The 23942-nt window shown below is 38.7% G+C and overlaps 1 protein-coding gene across 5 annotated transcripts in view; it reads left to right on the top strand.

Annotated features, from left to right (window-relative positions):
- DISC1 (DISC1 scaffold protein) overlaps positions 1-23942 on the top strand; it is a 228949-nt gene that overhangs the window by 45379 nt on the left and 159628 nt on the right. For 4 of the 5 annotated variants that reach the window (XR_014954297.1, XM_085576797.1, XM_085576794.1 and 1 more), the window contains exons 4-6: positions 9365-9515; positions 13169-13298; positions 17547-17782. Coding sequence is in view for 4 of the 5 variants with exons in the window: in XM_085576797.1 (XP_085432923.1) it covers positions 9365-9515; positions 13169-13298; positions 17547-17782 (517 nt within the window). In the remaining variant the exon portion in view is untranslated. The remainder of the gene's footprint in view (positions 1-9364; positions 9516-13168; positions 13299-17546; positions 17783-23942) is intronic. The other variant, XM_085576796.1, reaches the window with a different exon arrangement.

Here is a 23942-nt window from a genome sequence, read left to right as displayed (position 1 = left end):
ACTGCAGTTTTCCAAGCAATTGCTTTGGGGCTGCATGCACACATTTATATTCTCTTTATAGTTCTTCGTGTGTAATAGTCAATCAATAAGAAATAGTATTTTATACCTTTTCATCAGCATGCCTTGACACAGAAGGGAGATAAGGTTGCCTAATTGCATTTTTGTTTTGATGGTGTTGACCTGTAGCTGGTGGCCTAAACAGAACTGCAAGCTGATTTCTTCCCCTGCTGTAGTCCTTGGGAAACATAGCACAGTTTAATATACACCACACTTCAAAATCTGTGCTGTTTTGTTTCAAACTTCAACTGAAGGCAACTCTACATCTACTCATTGGCTTTCCTTAGCCTCAGGCTTTTTGCTGCTTTGTTCTGCATTTTTGCAACATGGCTTTTAAAAGTATGAAGATAAACCTTTGTTGAACATTGCTTATGTTATCTATGCTACTTTGTGGGTTCTCTCACAAAAAAAATAAGATCTTTTAAACAGTATTCTTTAGGGTTGTGTTCTCAATATATTCAGGTTAGGCAATAATAAAGGATCCTTTTCTTTGTTTGACAGCTGGAGCAAAGCATTTTAGATTCACAATATGTGCTTAAATAGAGCCTGGTACGAAAAAGTCCCAACAAAATCTGACTGTCTCTTGTTACAAAATCCTTATATATATATATATAAAAGCCCAGATACAAACAATCCCACATCAAAATTTCTTTCTGGAGTATTTAGAACTTTATAAAAATGACAAGTATCTCACAATATAATGCAATTATTTGTAGAGCACTGCACAGTTTACTGTTAATTGAATCACCTGTTTTCTAATCAATCCATGGCATTTATTCAGAGGCAGTGAAGATACATGGATGTTGGCTTAGAGCTTCCTGGAGCAGGGGAAGGGACATGGTGAACTGGGATTGAATTGCCTGCAATTGACATTAATATACAGCTGACAGTTCTTGTATGTGAACTGCACTGATTGGAAATACCCACCAAGCCTTTTCTTCTACCATCTCCAATAAAAAAAGTAGCTGTATTGCCAGCCAAGGAGCTTTGTTTGGATCTCTATGAGCTTCCTTGTCTTGCAAGATTTCTTTCAGAATACAATTTTATTCACAATAGTTGTCTGTGCTGTTGTACTGCATAGCCTGACATTTTTAAAGATACAGATTTGACCTGGAGTCAGCGGTATGTGTTTTTCTTCATTTCTCTAAAATCTCATATGTAGTGACAGTACCGTCAGCACTGCTCGCAGAATAATGTTGCTATCAAATAAATTGCACAAGCAATCAGCTTTTTCCCCCTTTTGATGTTATTGTAAATTATTTTTATTGTGAAGTCATATTGGAAATGTAAGGATCTTGGTGATTTTATTGGGAACTTTGTGAAAGACTGAACAGCAAACAGTCAGTGGGGCATTGTTTAATTTGTATTGTGAACTGGCTAAAGGAGAAATGATGTCTCCAATGTTCACATGTCTATCTGTGAACTCTTGTGGTGTTAGAAGGAATTTACAAATGCAGCAAATCTGAAGAGAAGGACTGAAGGGGATAGAAACTGTATGGAATTTTACTTTTCATGCAGTTACAAAGATGAATTACAACCTTTGTAATATAGAAAACTGCCCACTATTTCACTAACTGTTATGCTTGTCAGTCACATTAAAAAATGTGGTTATTCCTGCACTTAGGAAATTGTGGAAGTAGTTAGTTTATGCTCTAATGTGAAATATTTACGAAGGTCCTAATACTAAAAATGTTGCTATTAAAGGTACTATTAAACCTCAATGTTGTTCAGAAATGTCAGATTAAGAGCAATGGACATTAAGCTGCTTCTAGTATGCTGAAATTATTGCCCCTAATTTTCACCCAGAATGTGGGTCTGATGCACTGTTCTCTCCATTTGCCCCTTTGGCTGTCATTTATTTTGTGGATTGTAAATTTATTGGAGTAGGTTTTCTTCCCCCACTACCCCCCCTTGTCTGAGCCTGGTACAGTTGGAACCTCCATTGGAGGCTTCTCTGTGAGATGCTAGTGGCAAATAATAACTACTTTCCTTTCAGGATAGTCATTTTACAGGAAATTGTAAGTTTATCCAAACAGTCCTGATGCCCTTAAACTCAGCCCAGAAATGGCAGCTGTGAGGATAGTTCACCCTACATCATTGCCAGGTGAGGAGAAAGTAGCATGAGAAAGCAAAATTTTTCTAGTGTTGGCCAAGTAACTAGAGAGATTAATTGTCCAAGTCAGCACTCGGATATTTTCCTCTCAATCCCCAAATTTCCCAGAGGTGTGCTTTGGGCTTTGTTGCTTCTTGCTTATGTTCCTGCTGATGTTGAAAGTAACTGCACCTGCACTGTCACAAAACCCATGGAGTTCTGTGGCTTGTGCCCCTAAATCCTGTTAACTGTTGTTGTTGAGAGGCAGAGAACACATCACAGATCTGAATGACAGCCTGTCAGTCACACTGCTGCTGTGGAGCACTGGTCAAAATTTATGATAAAAATCTACCCCAAGCTTTGCACTAGTGACTTTCTGGGGAGAAGTTTCTTACTGGGGAGATATATTTTCCAGTGTTACCTGAAGGTGTAAGCTGTAGGTGGAAATCTTGGTGGTGTGCTTTGGAGGAAGCATCTGTTAAAACATCTAAGAATGTAGCTTTTTGTTCAATGCTAAATGAATGCTCTTAAATTCAATATAAATTAGAGGAGGGAAATATCTGCCAATGTGTCATGCTTCCTTTTGTAATAACAGCTAATAAGTGTCTGTTCTTGTATATTTTAAAGCTTTCAGACTTCCCAACTCTGCTGCAACACAGATGTTCAGTACACTAAATTCTGATATGTTATATATTTTAAGGAGGCAGCAATTTCCTGGGTTGTATTTGGTGTGAACTGATGGGTGGAAAATGCAGAGCTTGCAGGGAAGCAGAGAGCATGCTTGAGCTGTCCTCCCTCTTAAGAAATCTTATAGACAGTGTTCTCCATTGCTTCTCTTGAAGGAACTATTTTGAGTACCAGGTTTCCTTCCCTTTCCTCCCCCACCTGATTTATGTATAGTGGTGTCTCATTGCTAGGAAAGGAGAAGGAATCTGAGGATAGGCAGCTGATGCTGACTGCAGCAGGGGGAGCTTGTGGCATCAAATGCTGCATTAGGTCATTCCTGGATATTTTGGTTATGCTGGTACCTTGAGACTGTCAAAGAATGCAGGAGGCTTACTTTCTCATACTCTTCTGGTCGCTAGTCTTTTAACTTTAAACAGCACCATCATTTGAGGTAACAAACCATCAACAGAGCATCTCAGCAGGAATTAGAAGGGTTTGTACTCTGTACTAAGAGTGAGAAATAGCTGAGTAATACACATAAACCAAAGAATTATGGAGTTGTAGCTCCTGCAGATTTTGGCCATCTGCTTTAGGGTGAATTTTGTAGCAGTAGCTTCTGACTCCAAAGGGTTTTCAGCAGCCAGGAGTTTGGTTTGTTCCACTGTTCCTCAAGGTGGTCTTGATAGTTCAGGAGCAGAGCTGGACTGTGAAATTGCACAGAGTTGCCTTTTTGACTGGAATGGAAAAAGTTAAGTGGTGGATAATACACTTGCCCATAATTACAAAATTACATTTGCATTTTGCTCTACCTTTTTATGAGCTGAACATGAATGTTTGGCTGTGGTACCCAGAGGGTTATAGCCTTGTCTGGAAAGCTTTAGTCTCTGCTTACTGGCCTTCCCAGGAACTGCTTTTTCCACTGACTGCTGGATGTATTTAATGGACCTCGGCCCAAATATAATTTTAGTTCAGATTAGGTGCATGAGCCTTTGGAAGGAATCTCCCAGTTGTCCCATTTATTATGCTTTGCTTTGCACTGTAGAGCTGTCTTGTAGTACAATGGGTTGGTTTTCTTTCAGGTGAGACAAAGTCTGAAGATGTGCTGTAGAGCTACCAGAGGGGTTCAATTGTCTGTTTTTGGATCCATGGCATTGCACTAAACCTAGTTTGAAGTAGGACCTTCTGAAATGCAAATGTTGGAGCCTCAATACTGAACTGTTTTGCTCTGCAGATGATCTTCTTTTAATCCACACAGTCAGTAGGGTAGGCATAACTCTGTTTCTCCAGTTGCTTCAGTAGTATCTGTCCCCAGCCCCATGACTTCTTGGAGTCAGCCTTGCCCAGATGTGCAGATTGACTTTGCAGTGGCTTTGTTTTGCTGTTTTCCACATGGTAGGAAATGGAAGGTGGAAAAGTTTGCTCTCTGCTGATGACCAGACAGCACATGGTAAGGGCTAGCTGTTCGACTATCTAAGAGTAATCTGAAGCTGCATTTTATGCATGTCAAGCATCTTTACTTTCTACTGTGTATATGTTTGGAACTATTAAATGGTTAATTATTTTATCCTTAAGAGCAGAGAGGTATTCCAAGTGCCTGTAATGCCTTCAATTCTTATCGCAGTGCATGTTCTTTTGTGTCATATTTGGATATTAATTGATGTGCATTTTTTCCTGCAAGTTATTTTGCAGGAGGCCAGTGCTAGTAACTGGGCTGTAGACACCTTGCTTTCTAGTCTTCTCTCCAGAACTGTTTCAGCCACATATTCAAGCTCCACATTAGACTCCTCAAGTTACCAAATGGGGTATGTGTTTAAATAATTCATATTTCAATTTTTGTGCTCTCTGTTATAATGTATTTTGGAGACCAAAAGCATAGAAAGCCTGAGAAGAGAGAAGTCTCTGGTGGATAGAAGGGAAGTCTTTTTAGCTGACAGACATTAGAGATTCAGGAGCAGAAAGGGGCACTTTGGACCTTGGTCCTTAGTCTCCTCTCTAGTTACTGTGTGTGATTTTGGATATAGGCTGCAAGAAGGGTCTTTGGTTCTGAACCTGGGACTCTTTGATTCTTACAAAATACACTGCTATCTTTGGTGCTGAGCATACAAGATGCTTCAGTCATCTTGGACCTTCCAAGTTTTTAAGAAAGTGAATGGTGAGGAGATGATGTGTTTCTGGAAGTATATAGCAGGCAAGAAAAAATATTTTAGAGCTGCAGTGTGTGAGTTATGGTTATCAATCCTACATAAATCCTGTATTAGGGCCTTCAGATTTTGGGGGGATGCAAGGCCAAAGAGAGGAGGTTGTTTGCTGAATTGTGGAGCAAGATCAAATTACCTTCCCTAGTTGAACTAGCTGAAGAAGCACTCTTTGAGTGTCCAGCAGTTTCTAGACTAGCATGAGTGATTATCTTTCCACTTACTAGTGCAGACATAAATAAACAGAAATATGTGCAGTACATAGCAAATTAGGTCCTGTCCTTACTGAGATGATTTTCTTAAATGTTTTTTAAATGATGATAAATAGTTCTGATAAAATGAACCTTTTCTTTGGAGGAATAAAACCAATGTTAGAGTACTTAAAAAGTAGAGAAGTAGCCAGATGTTCTTACGTGGTCAATTAGAAGTTATGGAAATTTCTTCCTTTACTCAAAGCTATTACAAAGCATGATCTTTGGAGGCACTACTGTTTCCAGACTGCTGCTTGTTTAATTGAGAACAGCAATTAGTCAGCATCTTCCAGGCCTGTACTGTGGGTTGTCTTTAAAGTGAGTGGGATGTCTGAAGTACACAGGTGATAGTGGATTGCATAGTAATGGCTTACAGTGGAGGGTAATTTAAGAGTTAACTTTTACTCTTTGGTCTGAAGTAGGAGCTTTGTCTAGGGTATCTGTAGAACTCTTCAAGGCAGCAAGCTGGCACCAGAATGTAGTGAAATAAAAGGCTGATAAAGAGAATTAGGCCTCATTTTAAATACTTCTGTAAAACAGTATGTATTGATTACCTGAAAGTTTGTTCATTTAAGAACTTCATCAAATGCAGGGGGGATTGCTTTTGGCGTGTAAGTTGTCCATTAAGTAACTTCTTTTGAAGTGAGACAAAGTGTGAGAAGTGAGTGAAGTGAGAGAAACTTTTTTTAAAGTGATAGAAAGTATTAGCCTTTCTTTGTAATGGAGATACCTGAGTGCATGTGGTTTCTTTTGGTGTCTCAGTCTATCAGCAAGTTCTTTTCTCTCTGTTGGAATAACTTCTTAAAACACTAAAATGAAAGTAAAAGAAGGTTGTGTCCATGAGTCTGATGCTGTAGCAATAGCAAAGGCCTTCTGTGTCTGCTTTTTGGCTGAAAAATCCTGGGAAATATGGTGGAAGAGGTCACACAGAATATTCTGAGCCGTAATAAGGATCATCAAAGTCCAACTCCTGGCCCTGCAGAGAACAGCTCAAAGAATCACATGATGTGCCTGAGAACATTGTCCAAACACTTCCTGAGCTCTGTCAGACTTAGTGCCATGACAGCTTCCCTGTCATGAAGCTGTCCAGGTGAGCCTGTTCCAGTGCCCAACCACCCTCTGGGTGAGGAACCTTTTCCTAAATTTAGCCTAAACCTCTCTTGACACAGCTTCAGGCCGTTCCTTCGGGTCCTGTCACTGTCACCGCAGAGAAGAGATCGATACCTGCCCCTCCTCTTCCCCTCATGAGGAAGCTGTAGCTGCAGTGAGGTCTCCCCTCAGTCTTTTCCAGGCTGAGCAGACCAAGTGACCTCAGCTGCTCCTCAAATGCCTTTCCCTCAAGGCCCTTCACCATTTTCACTGCCCTCCTTTGGACACTACCTAACAGTTCCATGTCTTTCTTGTATTGTGCCCCCCAAAACTGCACTCGAGGTGAGGCTGCCCCAGTGCAGAGCAGAGCAGGACAATCCCCTCCCTTGCCTGGCTGGTGATGCTGTGCCTGGTGCCCCCCAGGCCAGGGTTGCCTCATCCCAGGTACAGAATCTGGCACTTTCCCTTGTTCAAACAAGGGAATGCACTTGGTTTTCTGGCCTCAACCCTTAAACTCTGCCAGAGGTATTCCTGAGAGATATTTGTCTGACCTGAAAACCAACACTGGAGGAGATTTTCTGTCTAACCCTGGCAGTTAGGTTCAGTGCTTCGCTGTATCCAACAAACTCAGGTTTGTTAATGAGGACTTAAGTTCTAAGAGAACATTCTATTACTGCTTTCTTCGCAGCTTTGCTGGCTTGTAGTAGTACTGGAAGTTACCTCAGTCTTTATCTCTGCTAATCTGAGAAACCCTGCTTATTTACCTCTTTCACATGCTGTTGGCTAGACTTCTGATAATTTCCATTACTTGTGCTTGATCCAGATTTCTCCATCACTAAAAGCTGGATTGAGCCTTATTTGCATGGTTCGCTGCCCTGTATCTGGCACTGAGGCTCTTGGGTCTCTCCATGCACTAAAGATACCAGCCAGGTCAAATAGCATGGGTCTGCTTTCTAGGAGAGTATTCTAAAAGCTGAGTGCTGCAGTGTTCAGCTCAATGCTGCTGGAGTCTCTTAAGTCATAACCCTTAAGTGTGATGCTGAAAAAATGAAAGGGTAAAAAATCATTTAGTACAGAGAGATAAGTGGGTATGAGCAGCCATATTACTTATAAGATGCCAGTGGAACAAATTTTTTAGAAATGTCTGTTAGTAGAAACTAATTGAATACTGTGTAGATTGGAATATATGAAGCAGGATGCAGCCAACACTTAATGAGAGAGAGAAGGAATTGGCATGTTGATTCCCTCATCTGTTTTCCTTCCCAAAATAGTGTGTTTCTAGGGCCAGGAGGGGTAGAACGATGAAACAACTGGACACACAAACACAGTTAAGCATAATTATGTCGAAGAACAGTGATGACGTCGTTAAATGGCTATAGAGGGTTGCTACAACTCCCAGGAAGCCCAGTGGTGAATGGTGTGAGTAAAAGGAAGTGTTTCCATGTGGTTTGGCGTTCAGTGCTCATTGGTCACTAGCCAACCCTTTCAGCTCTCACTATTCTGTTTCTAACAGTGGTGTTTTCGATGGCTGAGTTTGAAATGCCAAGTGGCCTATTAGCATGCAAGTGCTGATATGTTTTTCTGGTCAAAATATGGGGTTGGGAGACTCAGCTCAAATTTCAGTTTCAATGTGGTGATAGGGATAGGGTGAATCTGCTTAGCTGTGGAGAAATGCATCACACGTATGGTTCGCCTCCACTACTTTGCAGGGATAGTATGCACATGAGTACATGATGGCTAGGGTGCTTATTCCAAGGGCCTTTTGACATTTTGCAAGCCGATGGCAACACAAAAGTGAGTTCACCCTGGAGAACCATGCTGGGACAGGGAAAAGATCATCTTATTAGTAAAGTCTCTGTCTTTATTCTACCCTGTTGGCACAGAAGCAGAATGGGGATCAATACTAATGATAGATTATTGTAAAAATGCATAATTTCTTTAAACCAGCAAATGTAAGCAACTTCTTGTGTTAAATCCCTTCAGAGAATAAAGAAAGAAAATAAGCAATAAAAAGCACAGATGGATGCTATTCTGATGGTAACATATTGAAAATGTTAAAAGGATTGCTAATCACACAAAATTGTATGCAGTGAGGTCATGAGCAGAGTACTGAACTGTAAAGGTTTTCCATTTGTGGGTTAGCTCAAAACTCTCTAATTTGACTAATGTATCATCAAAGGTGTTTTGTCTTGAATGGCAGGCTTGTTATCTGTCATGTATGCAATTTTGTTGGTATAGTGGCGCAATAGAAGATACATGTACTGCATTAAGAATTAGTAGTTAGAATGGTGTTCCTTTGTTTTCTACACAAGGACAGAAAACAAGTAACATATAGAGAGGTGGTCTAAGAAATGTCTAGGGTTATGGTACAATCAAAGTAGTGTCATGGGGACTACTGCTATTTTTATTTAAAGTTTAATATTTTTTTTGATGATAAACTAAGCATAATTCAGGAGAGCCTGGAATGTGATAATTGTTTAATTGCTGTAATTGCACGTACATTTTCTGCTAAAATACACTGCTATGTCATATGCGATTCTTCAGTTCTTGACCTAATAAAAATACAAAATTTTAATGAGGTCAAAATTTAAATATGTAACCGCTGTCTAATTTTTAAGACAAACTGAAGCAGTGAAAAGTAGCACTTTTCCTAGAATTTAAATCTCAGCTGTTACTCTAGGAAAAGCATGGATGATAACTTTGAACCAATTCTTTGGAGCCCTAACAAAATTAAAGTTCTGGGAAGCCTACAGTTTTGTCCTTGTCATAGAAAAAAGTAGCTTGGCGTGTTGGTTATCTGATGTTTTACATTGTAGTCTTGTTGATTTGTCCTTAAGCAGAACAGGTGGGTATATTTTATGAAAAGAGGAAGAAGAGAGGTGGATTTTACTTTTTGTTCTTTCTGTTGATAGACTATTTCTTCTCCCCCTACCCTGCCCCGCCCTCCCCCCCCCCCAGTAAAAGAGGACCCTTTCATCATTGTTTAACTTTTTTTTTTTTAATTTAATTTCTAGCTGATAAATTTAGAGAGAAACTGGAAGAACTGGAGAAGGAGAGAAATTCTTTAAAATTTCAGCTTCCTTCAAGGCATCCCTCTGTTAGCAGTTTTTTGGACAGGTTCATGACCCAAGTTCAGGCAACATTGCATTGGGCTGCTGATCTTCGGTAAGTTTGTTGATTCATTATTGTGTAAGATGATGCTTCTACTTTTCTCAAAATGCAGAATACACTTATGAAAAATTATAATAAGGAGTTTCAATGACTGTCTAACATGTCCATATGGAGCTTGTTTATGGAAATCCCACCCTGCCCCTGTGGCAGCAGCTCTCTGGCCACAGAGAGCTGCAGGCACAACTTTCCCAGGCATTGTCTTGGGAAAGGCTGTGAGAAGATCAGAGAAAAGTATGATAAACAGTACTTATCTTCACTTTGCTGCATCTGTTGTTGTGACCATATGGAATGTGTTACGGAGATTTGCTTACCAAAGGGTGATTTCTTGATTGGCAATGATGATGGTGTTTGGATTTAAGGATGAATTAGGTAAAACTGTATTGGACTGTCCATAAGGGTGATGGGTTTCTTAATAAGTATAGGATAATAAAGCAATTAATCAGCCTTCTGTAATCATGGAGTCAATGGTAACTATTACCTGGTCAGGGACATTGTGCTATGACATGCCCCCCCCCCCCCCCCCCTTTTTTTTTTTTTTCCTTTCTACAATTCTTTCAGAATTCCCCTCAGAAACATTGATCATGATGAACTGGCATATTAAATGGAATGTTTCTCATTGATGTTGAGGGGGAATGGGATTGAATCCTTGATACAGCAGCTTGAACATACAACAGCAATGCAGCTTGAGCAACGCTTCCCTGTGGAGTTATTTCTGATACTCCCTTTCAGGCAATGAAAGGATATTTAAATATAAAGTAAAAACCAGATTATTTTTGATATGAATAGATCTTTGGGAGCTTCCTTTTGTGTGCCACTTCTTAGATAGCAATATTGAGCTCAGCATTGTATAAAGTCACAAAAATAAATTCTAAACCTCATCTTGAAGGGATAACTTCAAAGATGGGAAGAAAGTGAGATGGTCCAAGAGGAGGGATAGTTAGGGGGAAAAAAAGTTTCTATTTCTTGGTCTGTCTTAATCTGTGCTCCTAGTTACTGTTGTTAGAAGAGGATATTTGATAGGAATTGAAAGCTATTCTCAAATGTAATCACACAAATGAAAGAAGAGAAACCTTTTGTTTTCTGGCAGCTTGTTAATATAAAGGCTGCAGTGTGCTAGTCAATACCTTTGTGTGTAATTTTTGACAGACATGAAAATTAGATAAAATCAGTACAGATAATATGATTTTCTTTGTGAAATTGGAGAATTTTGAAGGTATTTTTAGTCTCTATTTATAGCATCTAGTAATAAGGAAAGTTTATAAGAAGCTGAATTCCTTCAGAGCTGTTTCCTTCTACCTTCTGAGGCTCTAAGTGGCTGGTTTACCATTCCTTAAAGATTAGGATACACCATTCTCTATTTTTTTGTTAAGATGTGTTTGGTCTGTGCATTAATTTTTAATAATTATTTTGACATTAATAGTGCTGTCGTCTTTGTCATTGAAATTGAATCACTAAATCATCCCTCAGATACAGTTTGCTTATTTTTATCCTGTATAATGTATGTATAATGCTTTTAAATGCTTTTATATATAAAATAGATGTTATAACGTATTTATGAAAATATTCCTGTTCTTTGGATGATTACATCTGTAACTCTTCTCTTTGCACAGGTTTGAGCAGTGCTATATTTCAGGGTCAGATGAATATCCTCTTCCCGTTTTTGTCTTGTGCACACTCCTTTCTTTGAGCTTAAGTTCAGCTACTGTTGTTGTGACACCCTTTTATTTGCTTGCTTTGTCTGTGGTCTGACTCATTGATACAGCAAGAGTATCCTTTGCCTTCTGTACAGGGGTTTAAATCCTTTCTGTTCCAGCAATATTTTTAGATACTACAGTGGAAAACATAACTTCTTCCTCAAGGAAAATTTGTAGGCTTCAGTTTTTGTTTTCATTTTTAATTGGAACAAAACCAATATATGCAAGAAGACTTTTTTTGGGCTGGAAAATTAAAAAGATGATCAGAAGATCATAAGAAAACTAGATCATTGCAATTTTACTGTAGTTAAGGCAATATCATCTTTTTGCAAGAAAAATGTGTTTGGCAGCTTATTTAAGACATGAAGCTGAAATGCAGGCCTCAGTTTTGTTTTAGTTGATTAAATTATGAGATGAGTTTTTAATTTGATATTGACACAGAATACTGGGGTTATATGGTGGGAGCCAGATTTGGTTATTTAGCTTAGGAACAGCAAATGTTGTGGTTGTGCAATCAGTCAGGTTTGGTGAGATCAGAGAGGTCTTGTTTGTCTTCCAGCAGCACCACGTAGACAGATACACATGGAATTTCTGAAAAGGTTCTGAAAATAAGACATGTTTATAATGGATTTTTTCCTAAATTTTGACCAATCACTTGGAAATTTATTACATACATCATTAGGAATGATGCAGCTCCAGCTTGAAGAAGGTGGCTTCAGAGCTGCTGGAGAAGTGTTGTGGGTTGGAGCCGCAGGAACCTGTAATGTCAGTAAGGCACAGTGATGGCCTAGCACTTCATAATAGGGATGTCTTTTTGGTGCATGCTGTTAATACAGAAATGCATTTACACTGTCATTGTGTCTATCTTGCTTACTGATACCTTTGTTAGTGCTGAAGTTTTGTTTTGCTTTTTCAGTACATTCTGCAGCCCACATGGAGAAGTGAAGCATGTGTGTCTTTTGATGGTCCTGCAGAATCAATGAAAACCTCTTGTTATACACTTGTTCACACTTGTTAAACACCTGTGCATGGAGATCATAATTGTGTGGTTAATCATGCTTAAACCAGACTTATGATGCATGTTTTATATGTGGCATGGATGGATTTGCTTTGCAAGATTACAGTGGGAAATTATGCCTCAAAACACTTTGAGACACAGAATTTTTAAAAGAAGATACTGAAATGGGTCTGTACTCCTTATGTGGAGATGCTTGCACTTGTCTCTAATGATGGACACAGAAACGCAATTGCCCTTTGCAAGTGCACGTGCCCTTATGAGGGAACGTGGAAATCAAAATGGGTTTGCATTGTTTTGCAGGTGCATTTTGAGAGGCAGATTATAGAATTGGTACTTAACATAACGTGCTGATTACCTTGGAGTCCAGTCATGCAAAGCTTTACAACTGAGGATTGTAGAGATGACTGGGAGGAAGCCCACTGATTGTGATTTTGAAAGAACTCGCTGTGCAAGAGAGAAGTAAAATTTGGCATTGTGGCGCAAACACTCCAGATGATCTCTAATGTAGTCTCCAAAAGCTGACAGAAGCTGCAAAAATGGCTTTGGCAAGTTTCTAAACTTCTGTCTAAGAGATTTTTCTCTGTATTGATTGAAACTACATGCCTTAGTTTTGTCTCTTACAAGGCAGTGATGGATAAATTTCTGAAATATGATAAAGCTGGGGGAAGCCTGAAGCTATACAAGCTTTCCATTTTCTTTCTTCATCATGTTGTAAAAACAGTGCAAATGTTTGAGATAATAAAGGAAGATATGCCAAAGGAAAAAGAGTCTCTTGTTCTCTAAGTGTATCTGTTTGAAATGCAATCATTCTGGTGGTGGAGTGTTATGACTCTAAAGGTAACATGCAGCATTCTGATCAGTTTAATCCTTGAGACACTGAAAGCCACACATGAAAACCACTAATTTTTAGCTTTTGTCATGTTTTTTTTTCGAAGGATTAGACATGAAGAAAATGGCCTTTGTCATGAAAAAGAGCATAGACTTTTGAGATCAACTTCCCAGGAGAGGATGCAGGTTTCGGCCAAAAAACGAAACCAGCTTTTTCAAGAAAAGAAACGATTACAGGTAACAGGACTGCAGAGTTGTTTATAGGAACCAGTGCTATGTGGGGAAAGCCTTGTAAGCTGTCACACAGAATTAAATAAATTTATTGTAATAGCGACTTTGCTTCTGTGTAGTAATTAGAGCCTTGGCTGGAGTCCAGTTGATAATCTAAGTGATGATTGGAGATGGCAGCCACAGGAGTTGTGTTAATCTCATTACAGAAACGCAGAGCTGGAAGGTTTGGTGGCTTGTGTGCATGCTTAAACTTTCCTCATTATCTTCTTAAGCATGCTCTTTGTTATCATTTGACATTTTAATATTACACTGATCTTCTGAAGTTTTTATTTGAAGACGAAAAGTTTTTATTCGTTTCTGGTTAGAATTTACTATAAATACATGATTTATCAGCTTTTATTCCTGAAAGATGATAGATGCTTTTCATAAGGATGAAGGAAACATCATGGAGCAGTTAGCATTTGCTAACAATAGCTTTACAATGACATGTGATGTTACAATGTGATAGTTGGCAAATGGAATGTTTCAGGATGGCATTAGTCCAATTTTAAGTCTGCAAGCCTTTTAAGCAAAATTTAGCTTTTTCTTTTCATCATCCTTCAAAAATCTTGATGTACTGTTTAGTTATGTGTCCTTTAAACCTTGGTGATCACACTCCGTGATGTGGCACCTTAGAGAACTAATTTTTATTTTTTTCTGTGGTCTCATCTTGAAATATTTTTTGCAATATTTTTTGCGGTATTTTCATTCCTTTGGTGGATCCAATAGTAGAGTAATCTCTGTGTGTGTGCACACATAAATTTATATATATAAAAACCTTCAAAGAAATAGAGAAAAACATCTTATGTGGTCATTGCAAAATTGTACTTATGTGAAGAAATGTCTTTTTTTATCCTATTCATCATCTTTGTATCATCTTTTTTAGGTTCATTTAATCAACAAGTAAGAGGAGACGTAGTGTAGTTTAGCATTATCAGTATGCAGAAAAATTTTTTAATCTAGACATGCAAGAGCCGCCTCAAGATATTGTACTGAAAACTTCTATACTTAAGACTCCACAACAACTAATTTTTACACTTGCTCAAGCTGAATCTTTATTCTTCTGTAGTTTTACTAGGGGAAAATTAACCACATCATTATACAGGTTTGCTATTTATTAGCATTTCATCAAAATTACCAGGAATTCAAGGTTTTGGGGAAGGCTGATCTGTGGTGATTATTTGCACCTGGGAACCCCTAATGATTGCTCCTGCCCAAAATCTTGCATGATCAGAAGTAATTTTTTTTAAAAAAATTTTTTTCTGCATCACTTTTTTTTGCTTCTGCTCTGTCTTCTGTTAGTTCTGCATTTGTCTTCAGGGATTTGAAAACCTGTGGCAGTACTTAGTATCTGTGATTTACGAATTGCAATCTATAGTATTTCTACTGTAATCTCTACTTCATGGAGACCATCAGTCCATAAGTGAGGCTGGAGATGTGCAGTCAGTACTGATCAGCTCTTATGTTGGAAATCTCAGTTTAAACTCAAATCTGCAGAGTAGAACTCCAGCTTATGTTTAGTGTGATGAATATCATCTGCTGCTCCATGCTGAGACTTTAGGCCCTTTTTATCTGTCCCTGGAGGCTGACTAAGAGCATGCTAAAGGCTTCTTTGCATTTCTGGAAAAGAATGCATGAGAATTCCAGTTTGCTGATTAAGATTTCCATGCTCCCAGGAACGCCTGTTAACTATTCCTGAGTAGAGCAGAAATAGTTCTTTTCTGTGAATGCAGATTGTGTGCTTCTAGTATCTATTTATATTGTACATTTCAGTACTAAAAGTGTGATTGTAAAACCAGATTCCGTTCATCTTGATTTCTGTTCCCATGTAGGTTGCTTATTGCAGTGATTGCAATTACTGTGTTTTCACAGAGTATGGAGGTCTCTGTATTAAGTAGGGCCTATTAAGATTTTGGCATTATTCCCAAGCCAGTAACACAGAGACAGAATTGTCCTTTGTGCACACTAAAAGCATAATTTGAGACTGAAAGAAACAAAATTGGTATTTTTGGTCTGCTGACCTTTCTGTCCTTGACAAATGCCTATGGGTTGAAACATGGGTTACACCATTCTCCTCTTGCTATGTCCAAAACCAAAGGAGGAAAATAATTGAGGAACCTAGTGGGCAGGACTATTATAAGTTGAAATTTTGGAGCTAGTCAACCTTCAAATATGCAAGGACCATTCCTTGTTCTAAGTCATACTTGAAAAGCTGGTTACAGTGCAGCAAACCTGAAAGTATATTTATTAACAAATTTGTGACATGTAAATAACATTTAAAGTTCATATAAATTGCATTGAAAACATTAAAATAATGTTAAAGTTATCAAGGGAAACTCTAAAAAGCAAAGAAAAGCCAAAGTCTGCTATCTGTCTATAGTACATAAGTTTTATAAGAGTTTGTAATATTGAAATATGCCTTTTTTCCCCCCTACATCCTTGCCTCATACATACCTGAAGGTCTGTTCAGATATTCAGAATACAATTTATCTTCATTACTCAGTATTTGACCCCAGAACCCTTTTTCTGTGTGCCACTCAAACCTTCTTTTGAGTAGAAATTTATTAATTTGTGAGTGGGCTTCTTTTATATTATTAATCAACATGGCAATCTTAGTGATTCAAACCCACTTAATTTTATCTCTGCCATTTGCTCAGATGCAGAATGGAGAAGTGAATTGCCATAAAAAGCCATATGGTTGTTTCTAACATCAGTTTTGTAATGCCTAGTTATTAACTTATTAAAGATTTGGATTTTTGTTTTTAATTTTTATTTTTACTTGGACTGAATGTGATCAGAATTTGAAATGGAACTTTGATTTCTGTTCAGAGCCTATAGATAGTATGTCAGAGATCTCTTGCAGGTTGTATAGAAAATGATGAACATGCAATCTGTGGCCATGTGTGGACATAATAGTTTAAATGGCTTGCCGAGTTTCACAGAGACAGTAAGAAACATAGGAATAGAATCATATTCTCCAGTATGGTGTTCAGTTAATTTGATGACAGCTTTTAACTCAGCAACCCAGTTTTCTTCAACAAGTGCTGCTTCCTTGGATGCAAGCTATCTCGTGGGTTTTCAAGGAAAAACCTGTGCAAAGGTGATGTACAAATTCATTAAGCTTTTTTTTAACTTTTGGCCTCCTCAATGTAGGAAAGACATAGAGGTGCTTGAGCATGTCCAGAAAAGGGCAATGAAGCTGGTGAAGAGTCTGGAGCACAAGTCTGATGACGAGCAACTGAGGGAGCTGGGAATGTTTAGCCTGGACAAAAGGAATCTCAGGGGGGACCTTATGACCCTGTACCTGAAAGGAGATTGTAGCCAGGTTGGTCTCTTCTCCCAAGTAAAAAGTGACAGGAAAAGAGGAAACGGCCTCAAGCTGTACCAGGGGAGAATAAGAATGGACATGGGAGGAATTTCTTCACTGAAAGGGTGGTCAGGCTTTGGAGCAGGCTGCCCAGGCAAGTGGTAGAGTCACTATCTCTGGAAATGGTCAAGAAATAACTTGACATAGCACTTAGTGCTGTGGTTTAGTTGACAAAGTGAGAGGTTGGACACAATGATCTTGGATCTCTTTTCCAGCATTAATGATTCTACAATTCTATGATTCTAAAAATTGCTCTTGCAACTTTGCTCTTGCAACAAACATCAATATCATAATGCACACAATTTGAACTTCTAGAAAAATGAGTGCAACTCAGGTTGAAGTTCTGTGCATTTTAAGTCAAGGGAAGGATTTTGTGCTTTTAGTTAAAATGAAATGTTAATTATCAGAAGGGCTGGTTAGGGTTAGATAGTAAATGATTCTCTTCTTGCATCTTGTACTTCATGTTTACGACCAGTCTGTAGAAAAAGATTCTGTTGCCATGGGTGGTCTGACATTTGTGTTTTTGGTAGAAGTTTTTAGTTTGTAAATTTTGGAAATGCCTATGTATTTTAAAAGTGAAAGAGGGCTGACAATAGGTGTTGGAAGAGGAATGTGAAGTGTGGTGTTGAAGTGGATGTGGTGAGTTTCAGGATGCTGGAAGCACTAGAGTTTCTGAATACAACTGACATAAGAATTTTTTTGTGTCTGCAAAGGAATGTCTCATTAAATGTTTGCTAAATTGGACAAATTTAATTTGTACTACTTCTGATGCTAGTACTTGTTTTTTTTAGGGGCAAATGGATTTCTTCATAGGGTTCATAGTAAACTTTGGTTTCTGTTCTATGCAGAAAGAAATTGAAGAGCTCCGGACAAGACTGGCCACATTAGAAGGAAAAGATCAACAGCTGAGAAGAGAAATTGAAGAGCAAGATAGGCTTATTCAGTCACAGGATTGTGAACTAGCTGCTTTGCTTGGCTGCATTTCTTTAAAAGAGCTGCAGGAAATAAGCAAGGCTTTGGATGACACTTTAGCATCCTCCTATCGAATTCCATTCAGTTTAGATCTTCCAGGAGCAATAAAGAGGTATTTAAATTTTCATTTAGATGTGTTGTATCTTCCTGTATGTTCTTCTGAATTGGCTGTCAGTTGTTTTCTTCATCATTGTGCCAGCTAATTACCTGGATTTGGACACTTCAAAACTTTCTGAGAAGAGATCTTGGAGTTCTAATATTGATATACTTCCTCAAAGAAGTTTGTAGTTATTTGAATGTCTTGCACTTAGTGTTCTCTTATGGTGAAGACCCACCTACAGAAAGCATATGTGTCCATCAACTGTTAATTCCTGTCATCAGCTTACACTATTTCTTGTTAACTGGTGGAATTTTTTCCCCAGTTTGGTAATGCAGTAATTCAAACATATTTCTCACAGGCTGAAAGTGGGTACTAGATACCATTCAAATAAATGTTAGATATGCTTCTTGCTTCCCTGAACTTGTAATTATAATAAAGTCTGATGTGATGAGGAATGCTAGACTCAGACAGAGGACTTGAGGCAGTGGGGAAAAGGATGCAGCATGAATAATTTTGGGACACTCACAGTTAAATTAACAGTAGATGCATCCTTTAAATGGAAAAGTAGCTACTCTTGGCAGTATTTTGGAAATAACCTCATCTTTATTTAAAAAATGAATTAAAGTACTGAAACTGTACTGGACATTGGTGATGGGACTTTGAAAATGGTACTGTTGCTGTGTCATCAAGAGAAAATAAAATTCCTGTTTATCCTAATGTACTTTTCTTCCAGATAAGCAATAAATATGTTGCTAGCAATTTTTTATCTCCAATCATGCTTATTGGATTTAGTTTGGTTGTATTAACATTCATGAGAAATTGCTGCTCATGTGTGCTAATTTATACAAATTTTTTTTAAGTCAGCAGAACATTTTATAGAGGACATATTCTTCTCTTTTGACATGTGTTTAAAATTCTAAATTAGGTTATCGAAAATAGTTTCTTGCATTAAGGTTAGCTTGTTTTAATAATATCTTATACCTGTGTTTCCGAGATTGAGGAATAAAAGATCTTAAGCAGTCTGTCTGAGAAACTGATTTGAGTTTTCTTAGATTAGATTTGTTTATGAAAGAATATTCAGATTATTTTTTTTCTCTCATTGCGGCTGTAATATTTGGGTTGCACTTACCTTGCTGGGAAATGATTTAAAAGCTTTATTGATGCTAGTTCAACTTAACTAGTTTTACATTCTGAAGTATTGGCATAATTAATCTGAAAGAAATTTTTCTGGAAATGTGCATTTGGTTTTATGAATAGTTGCAGAGGAGAAAAAAGTTTTCTAAATTTAGAGGTTTTTGTGTGAGAGATAAAGCTGTTACTCATGCACATGTGCTAGAGATCAGTGATTATGTAGAAAGTTCAATATCAATGGACAGTAAATTACAAACTCCTCACTCTTGTGCTGCAAGATACTCTGTATTTATTCTAGCAACATTGTGCTTGTCAGTAAAGTACTGCTTATAATGTGCTTTTGCATAATTATTTATTGGCTACATGAATTGCATTCAGCACTGGAGTAACACAGGCGGGGCCAGTGTGAAGCATCTCTTAAGACAATCTGTGCTGTAATGAATTGTATGTGGTGGCTTGCAGCGCACTAAAAGATAAAAAATTATTCAGTATATTGAAGCAAACTTCCAGGAACATGAGAGGACATGACAAAGAATACTTGCCAAGTACTTGCCCTTCTGTGGGAAGGAGGAAAAGAGGAAGTCAAATGTAACACTGGGATGAGCTTTGGTTCTAAGCTAAGCTTATTTTTTTTGTCAAGTGTTATTGTTTTGTTAGGAATATTCTTTGTTTTGCCTTGTTTATCTTTGGTATGTGGTGAACTTTTTAAATACAAAGAGCCTTTGTCAATACCTAAAGCATGCTTTGAGTTTGAAGATTTAAAAAGTGTTAGGCACATTACCCTGGGACCTTAATTGAGGGCTGTTGGAAGACACAGCTAAAATCTGCTGGGCAAAGAATGGGCAAAGAAATATGTTTTGAATTCTCACTGAGATTGAGACTGCAGAATGTGGTTGTTTTCCTCATCCAGACAGGCTTAATTGCTCTTAGTAAGCTAAAGGGTATAATCATTATTTTAAAATGGGGAAATTGCAGGGCAAAAGTGCAGTTCACTTGTATGTGGTTGTGTGGAGATGGGGTTGTATGTTTAAAAGGTGGGAGCAGCTGGTGTTGTGTGCAGTGCGACACATACCAATGTTTTAACTGAAGACAACACAGTGAAATTAGAGGAAAATGGGTCCGGGTGTTTCAGCATGAAGTACTTTCTTCTGGAGATTGCAAAAGGTATCCAAATATATAATTTTCATATTTACTACTGGACACGATTTTAGAAATACATGTTTTGAACTAGTGCAACTTGGATTTTCTAATTATAAAATAAGACCATATTAATTATTTGACCTATTCACTTCAGTATCTGTTAGTTCCTTTATTTGTTTCTTTATGTTTCACAATACAAAGTAGGGAAATCTGTTTTACTTCAGTTCATATTTAGTTTAATTTTGCAGTTTCTTTGTTTTATCCATATCTGCAGACGCAGATATGTTCTTACAGCATGCCATTCTTAAAATAAATTGCACCGTTCCATCTGGACTATTGTCTGGGCACTGATTGCTGGTTGAAAGAAATTCAATTACATACTTCCAAAATATTTGAATGCTCCATCTCTTCTTCACATGGAACAGTTTTTGATTAGTAGGTGTTCGTTCTATGGTGGGTTTGTGGGACCATCTGAAGATAAGGAAATTCTCTGTTATGTGTATTGGTTATTAGAGTGTGGCCAGTGGTGCAAGGAGCTGAACTTGAACCTTTATGCAGCCAGTTCACTCTGCTTTTGTGACTCCTGGAGCTGATTTGAGAAAGATTAATTTGAATTGAAATACAAGTACTCTTGGAGGGATGTGAATCTTATTGGAGTTTACTCAAAGTATTCAGCAACTTCATTTGAGGACAAAGCCTGATAAAGGCAAAAGTGGTGGGATTTTTTTGGAGAACTTGGTTTACTTGAATAAAGTTGGAAAAAAGACTTCATAGTTTCACATACTAACTTAGCAATGTAGGATTTAGAATGGGCTGTCACGTTTTGTCATTAGGAGAGACTGCTTGCTGCTGTTCATATCTCCACTGGAAAATGTTCTTCTTGTGGGCAATTAGAGGGGCTCACTATCTCGCTGTACTCAAGAATGTGCATTCTCCAAAACCTATGGCACCTAGGAAAGCTTGTGTTTTCTTCTTGTTGGCTGGTGGGGACATCGCTGTGATCTTGTTGATGACCTCGGTGGGAATCTGATGCTGTCCATCTTGCCACTTCACTCCCAGGAACTGGATCTCTCGAGCAGGTCCCTTGACTTTGCTCTTCTTGATGGCAAAGCCGTCTTCTAGCAGAATCTGGATGATCCTCTCTCTTTTCTCAAATACTTCCATTGCCATGTTCCCCCACACAATGATGTCATCGATGTACTGGAACTTCACCCTTTTCTAGTGCAGCCTGGATCAGTCCATGGCAGATGGTGGGGCTGTGTTTCCACCCCTGGGGCAGTCGGTTCCAGGTGTACTGCACGCCCCTCCAGGTGAAAGCAAACTGAGGCCTGCATTCTGCTGCCAGAGGAATGGAGAAAAACGCATTAGCAATATCAATGGTGGCATACCACTTTGCTGCCTTGGACTCCAGCTCGTACTGGAGTTCCAGCATATCCGGTACAGCAGCGCTCAGCGGTGGAGTCAGTTCATTCAAGGCATGATAGCCTACAGTCAGTCTCCACTCTCTGTCAGACTTGTGCACAGGCCAGATGGGGCTGTTGAAGGGTGAGTGGGTTTTGCTGACCACCCCTTGGCTCTCTAGTTCATGGATCATTCTGTGGATGGGGATCACGGCATCTCGAGTTGCTCTGTACTGTTGCCAGTGCACCGTGGAGATGGCAATTGACACTCTCTGCTCTTTCACCTTCAGGAGTCCTACAGCAAATGGGTTTTCTGATAGTCCAGGCGAAGTGTTAAATTGCTTAATGTTCTCTGCTTCTACAGTAGCTATGCCAAAAGCCCATCTGAGTCCCTTTCAGTCTTTGTATTAGCCATTCCAGAGGAGCTCCCAATTTTTTATCAAATATTATAATCCATCTTGAGCCTTGATGATTGTCTCATTTTCAGCTAGTCCCATACCTGAGTTTGTCTTTGACAAGGCCATCATCTCAGCTTTCTCAAAGTATTTGGCTACAGTCTTTTGTGAGAGGCTAAGACAAGTCATAGGTGAAAGAAGAGATCTGCCTCATCTTTTGTGAGGTGACTGATTAAGAGGTTAATCTTTCATATAGATAGGTGTTTTTTCCTCTCCATTTATCTGCTTAGGATTAATTTAATTTCTTTGTTCTTTGCCTAGGATAGAAGGGTAGAGTTCATGGGCAAGTGGTTTTGTTTCCTTTTTTGTGGCAGCAACTCTAGGAGGAACTATGTATAGAAAGCCTGGTGTTTTATAAAATATCTCTGCTTGGGCACATGAAGTGAATTTGCTTTCTGTGAAGGTGCAAACGTGTTCATAATGACTCTGATCCCACTGGAAGAGGAGAGGGGACCCCTGTTGGAGGGAGTAAAAAATAGACTTCTGCAAAGTCTACTCCCACACCATAGGCACTGGCCTTCCTTGGGAAGAACATGGGGGATTAAAAACAGAGCAGGGAAAGCAAAGAGCCAGTCGTCCAGCATGGAGGACAGAGCCATTGCTATCAACCTGAATTGTTTTGGAGCAATTTTAAAGGCAGTTTTTGTCCTTCCAAGCAGTGTTATAGAAGAAAAAGTTGCAGCAGAAGGATAAGTAACAGTTTTCTTGAGTACTTACATGTATGGTGTAATGTGGAATCTGGTTTTCTCTGCTGAGCATCTGGTTCCCACTACTTGCTTGAGCAGCATCCAATGGGACGTAGCAGCCTATAAAGCCCAGGCCACATATGTTCTGATTCCTCTGGGTATGTGCACAATGAGATTTACTTCTCTTCAGGGAAAAATGACCAGCTGTCTCAATCAATGTGTGATACTAAATTAGTTTGTATATAATGAAGAGAAACAGCTAGCAACAATATCCAGGGACAGACCCTTTCAGTCAGTGAAGTAAAATGGATGTTATTCTTAGGAGAATAATTGCAGCTGCTATGGGCAAGCTCTAGTTTTTGTGCACTCCAGACAGATGTAGCAGAAGAATGGGAATCTATTGTTATATCAGAAAATCTGGGGAAAGTATTAGTTAGGAAGTGATGAGCTGCTCCTACAGATAGCTGTTTGCTTGTCCCTTTGTTCTCATTCTGATGCTCCTGTTCCTGATAGCAGCTGAAGCAACAACTGCTTCAACTGCCCTGCAGCATCAGCTGGCAGAAGAGTGGTGGGAAATCCAGCACCATATGAATGGTTTGGTTGGTTGAAACAGCCAGCTGGTTTGGCTGTCTGAATGGTGATTTATAGGACCAGAAGATTTCTCAATACATGGCAATAAAAATAGATGTGATGGCAATAAAAACTGTGATGATTAAAGATGCCAGCAGCATCTTCAGTTGTTGGAATTTCTGTTTGAATGATTTTATGTAAAAACCCCAAAACCATACTGAGATTCTGCCTCTGCCTCTGTCCTTGCATTGCTGGCATTTAAGAAACCACTTAATTAGTCATTCTTATAAAAAATTGTGAAATGTCATCCAATGCCCTCATTTTTCTTCAGATCTCCTAATTGGGCTACTGTCTGGCAGCACTCATCATAAGAGTTGACTCTGTTTAGAGTTTTTATGTATGCAAGAGCTGAGCAGGATGATGAATTTTTACAGTACACTTCTATAGGTATAAATCTTTGAGAGTTGACAAAGGCAAATACAGTCACTGAGCAGCCCAGGAGGATTTCAGTGAGAAAGTCTGTTGGTTAGCTGAGGTTATACAAGCATTGAGAAAGTGTATTTCCAGTTCTGACTCTGGAAAAAGTCTGAGTGGGGAAGCACATGTATTGAAGCAATCCTTGGTGTATAGCAGCAGTGAAGAAATACTGCTCTGCAAATGATAGCTTGAAGAAGAGCAAATTACTGGAGAAAAACCAGCTCTCTGATCACTTAGAGGTAGGTGCATAATTTTGGGTTCTCATTCATATTCCTTTGAGAACTTTGTAGATTGAAATGTGCAGAAGGTGTGA

Source organism: Lonchura striata, chromosome 3 (assembly GCF_050655825.1).
Source record: "Lonchura striata isolate lonStrDom1 chromosome 3, ASM5065582v1, whole genome shotgun sequence".
NCBI lineage: Eukaryota > Metazoa > Chordata > Aves > Passeriformes > Estrildidae > Lonchura > Lonchura striata.
Note: the sequence above shows the minus strand (reverse complement) of the source record. Positions and strands in the feature narration are given on the sequence as shown.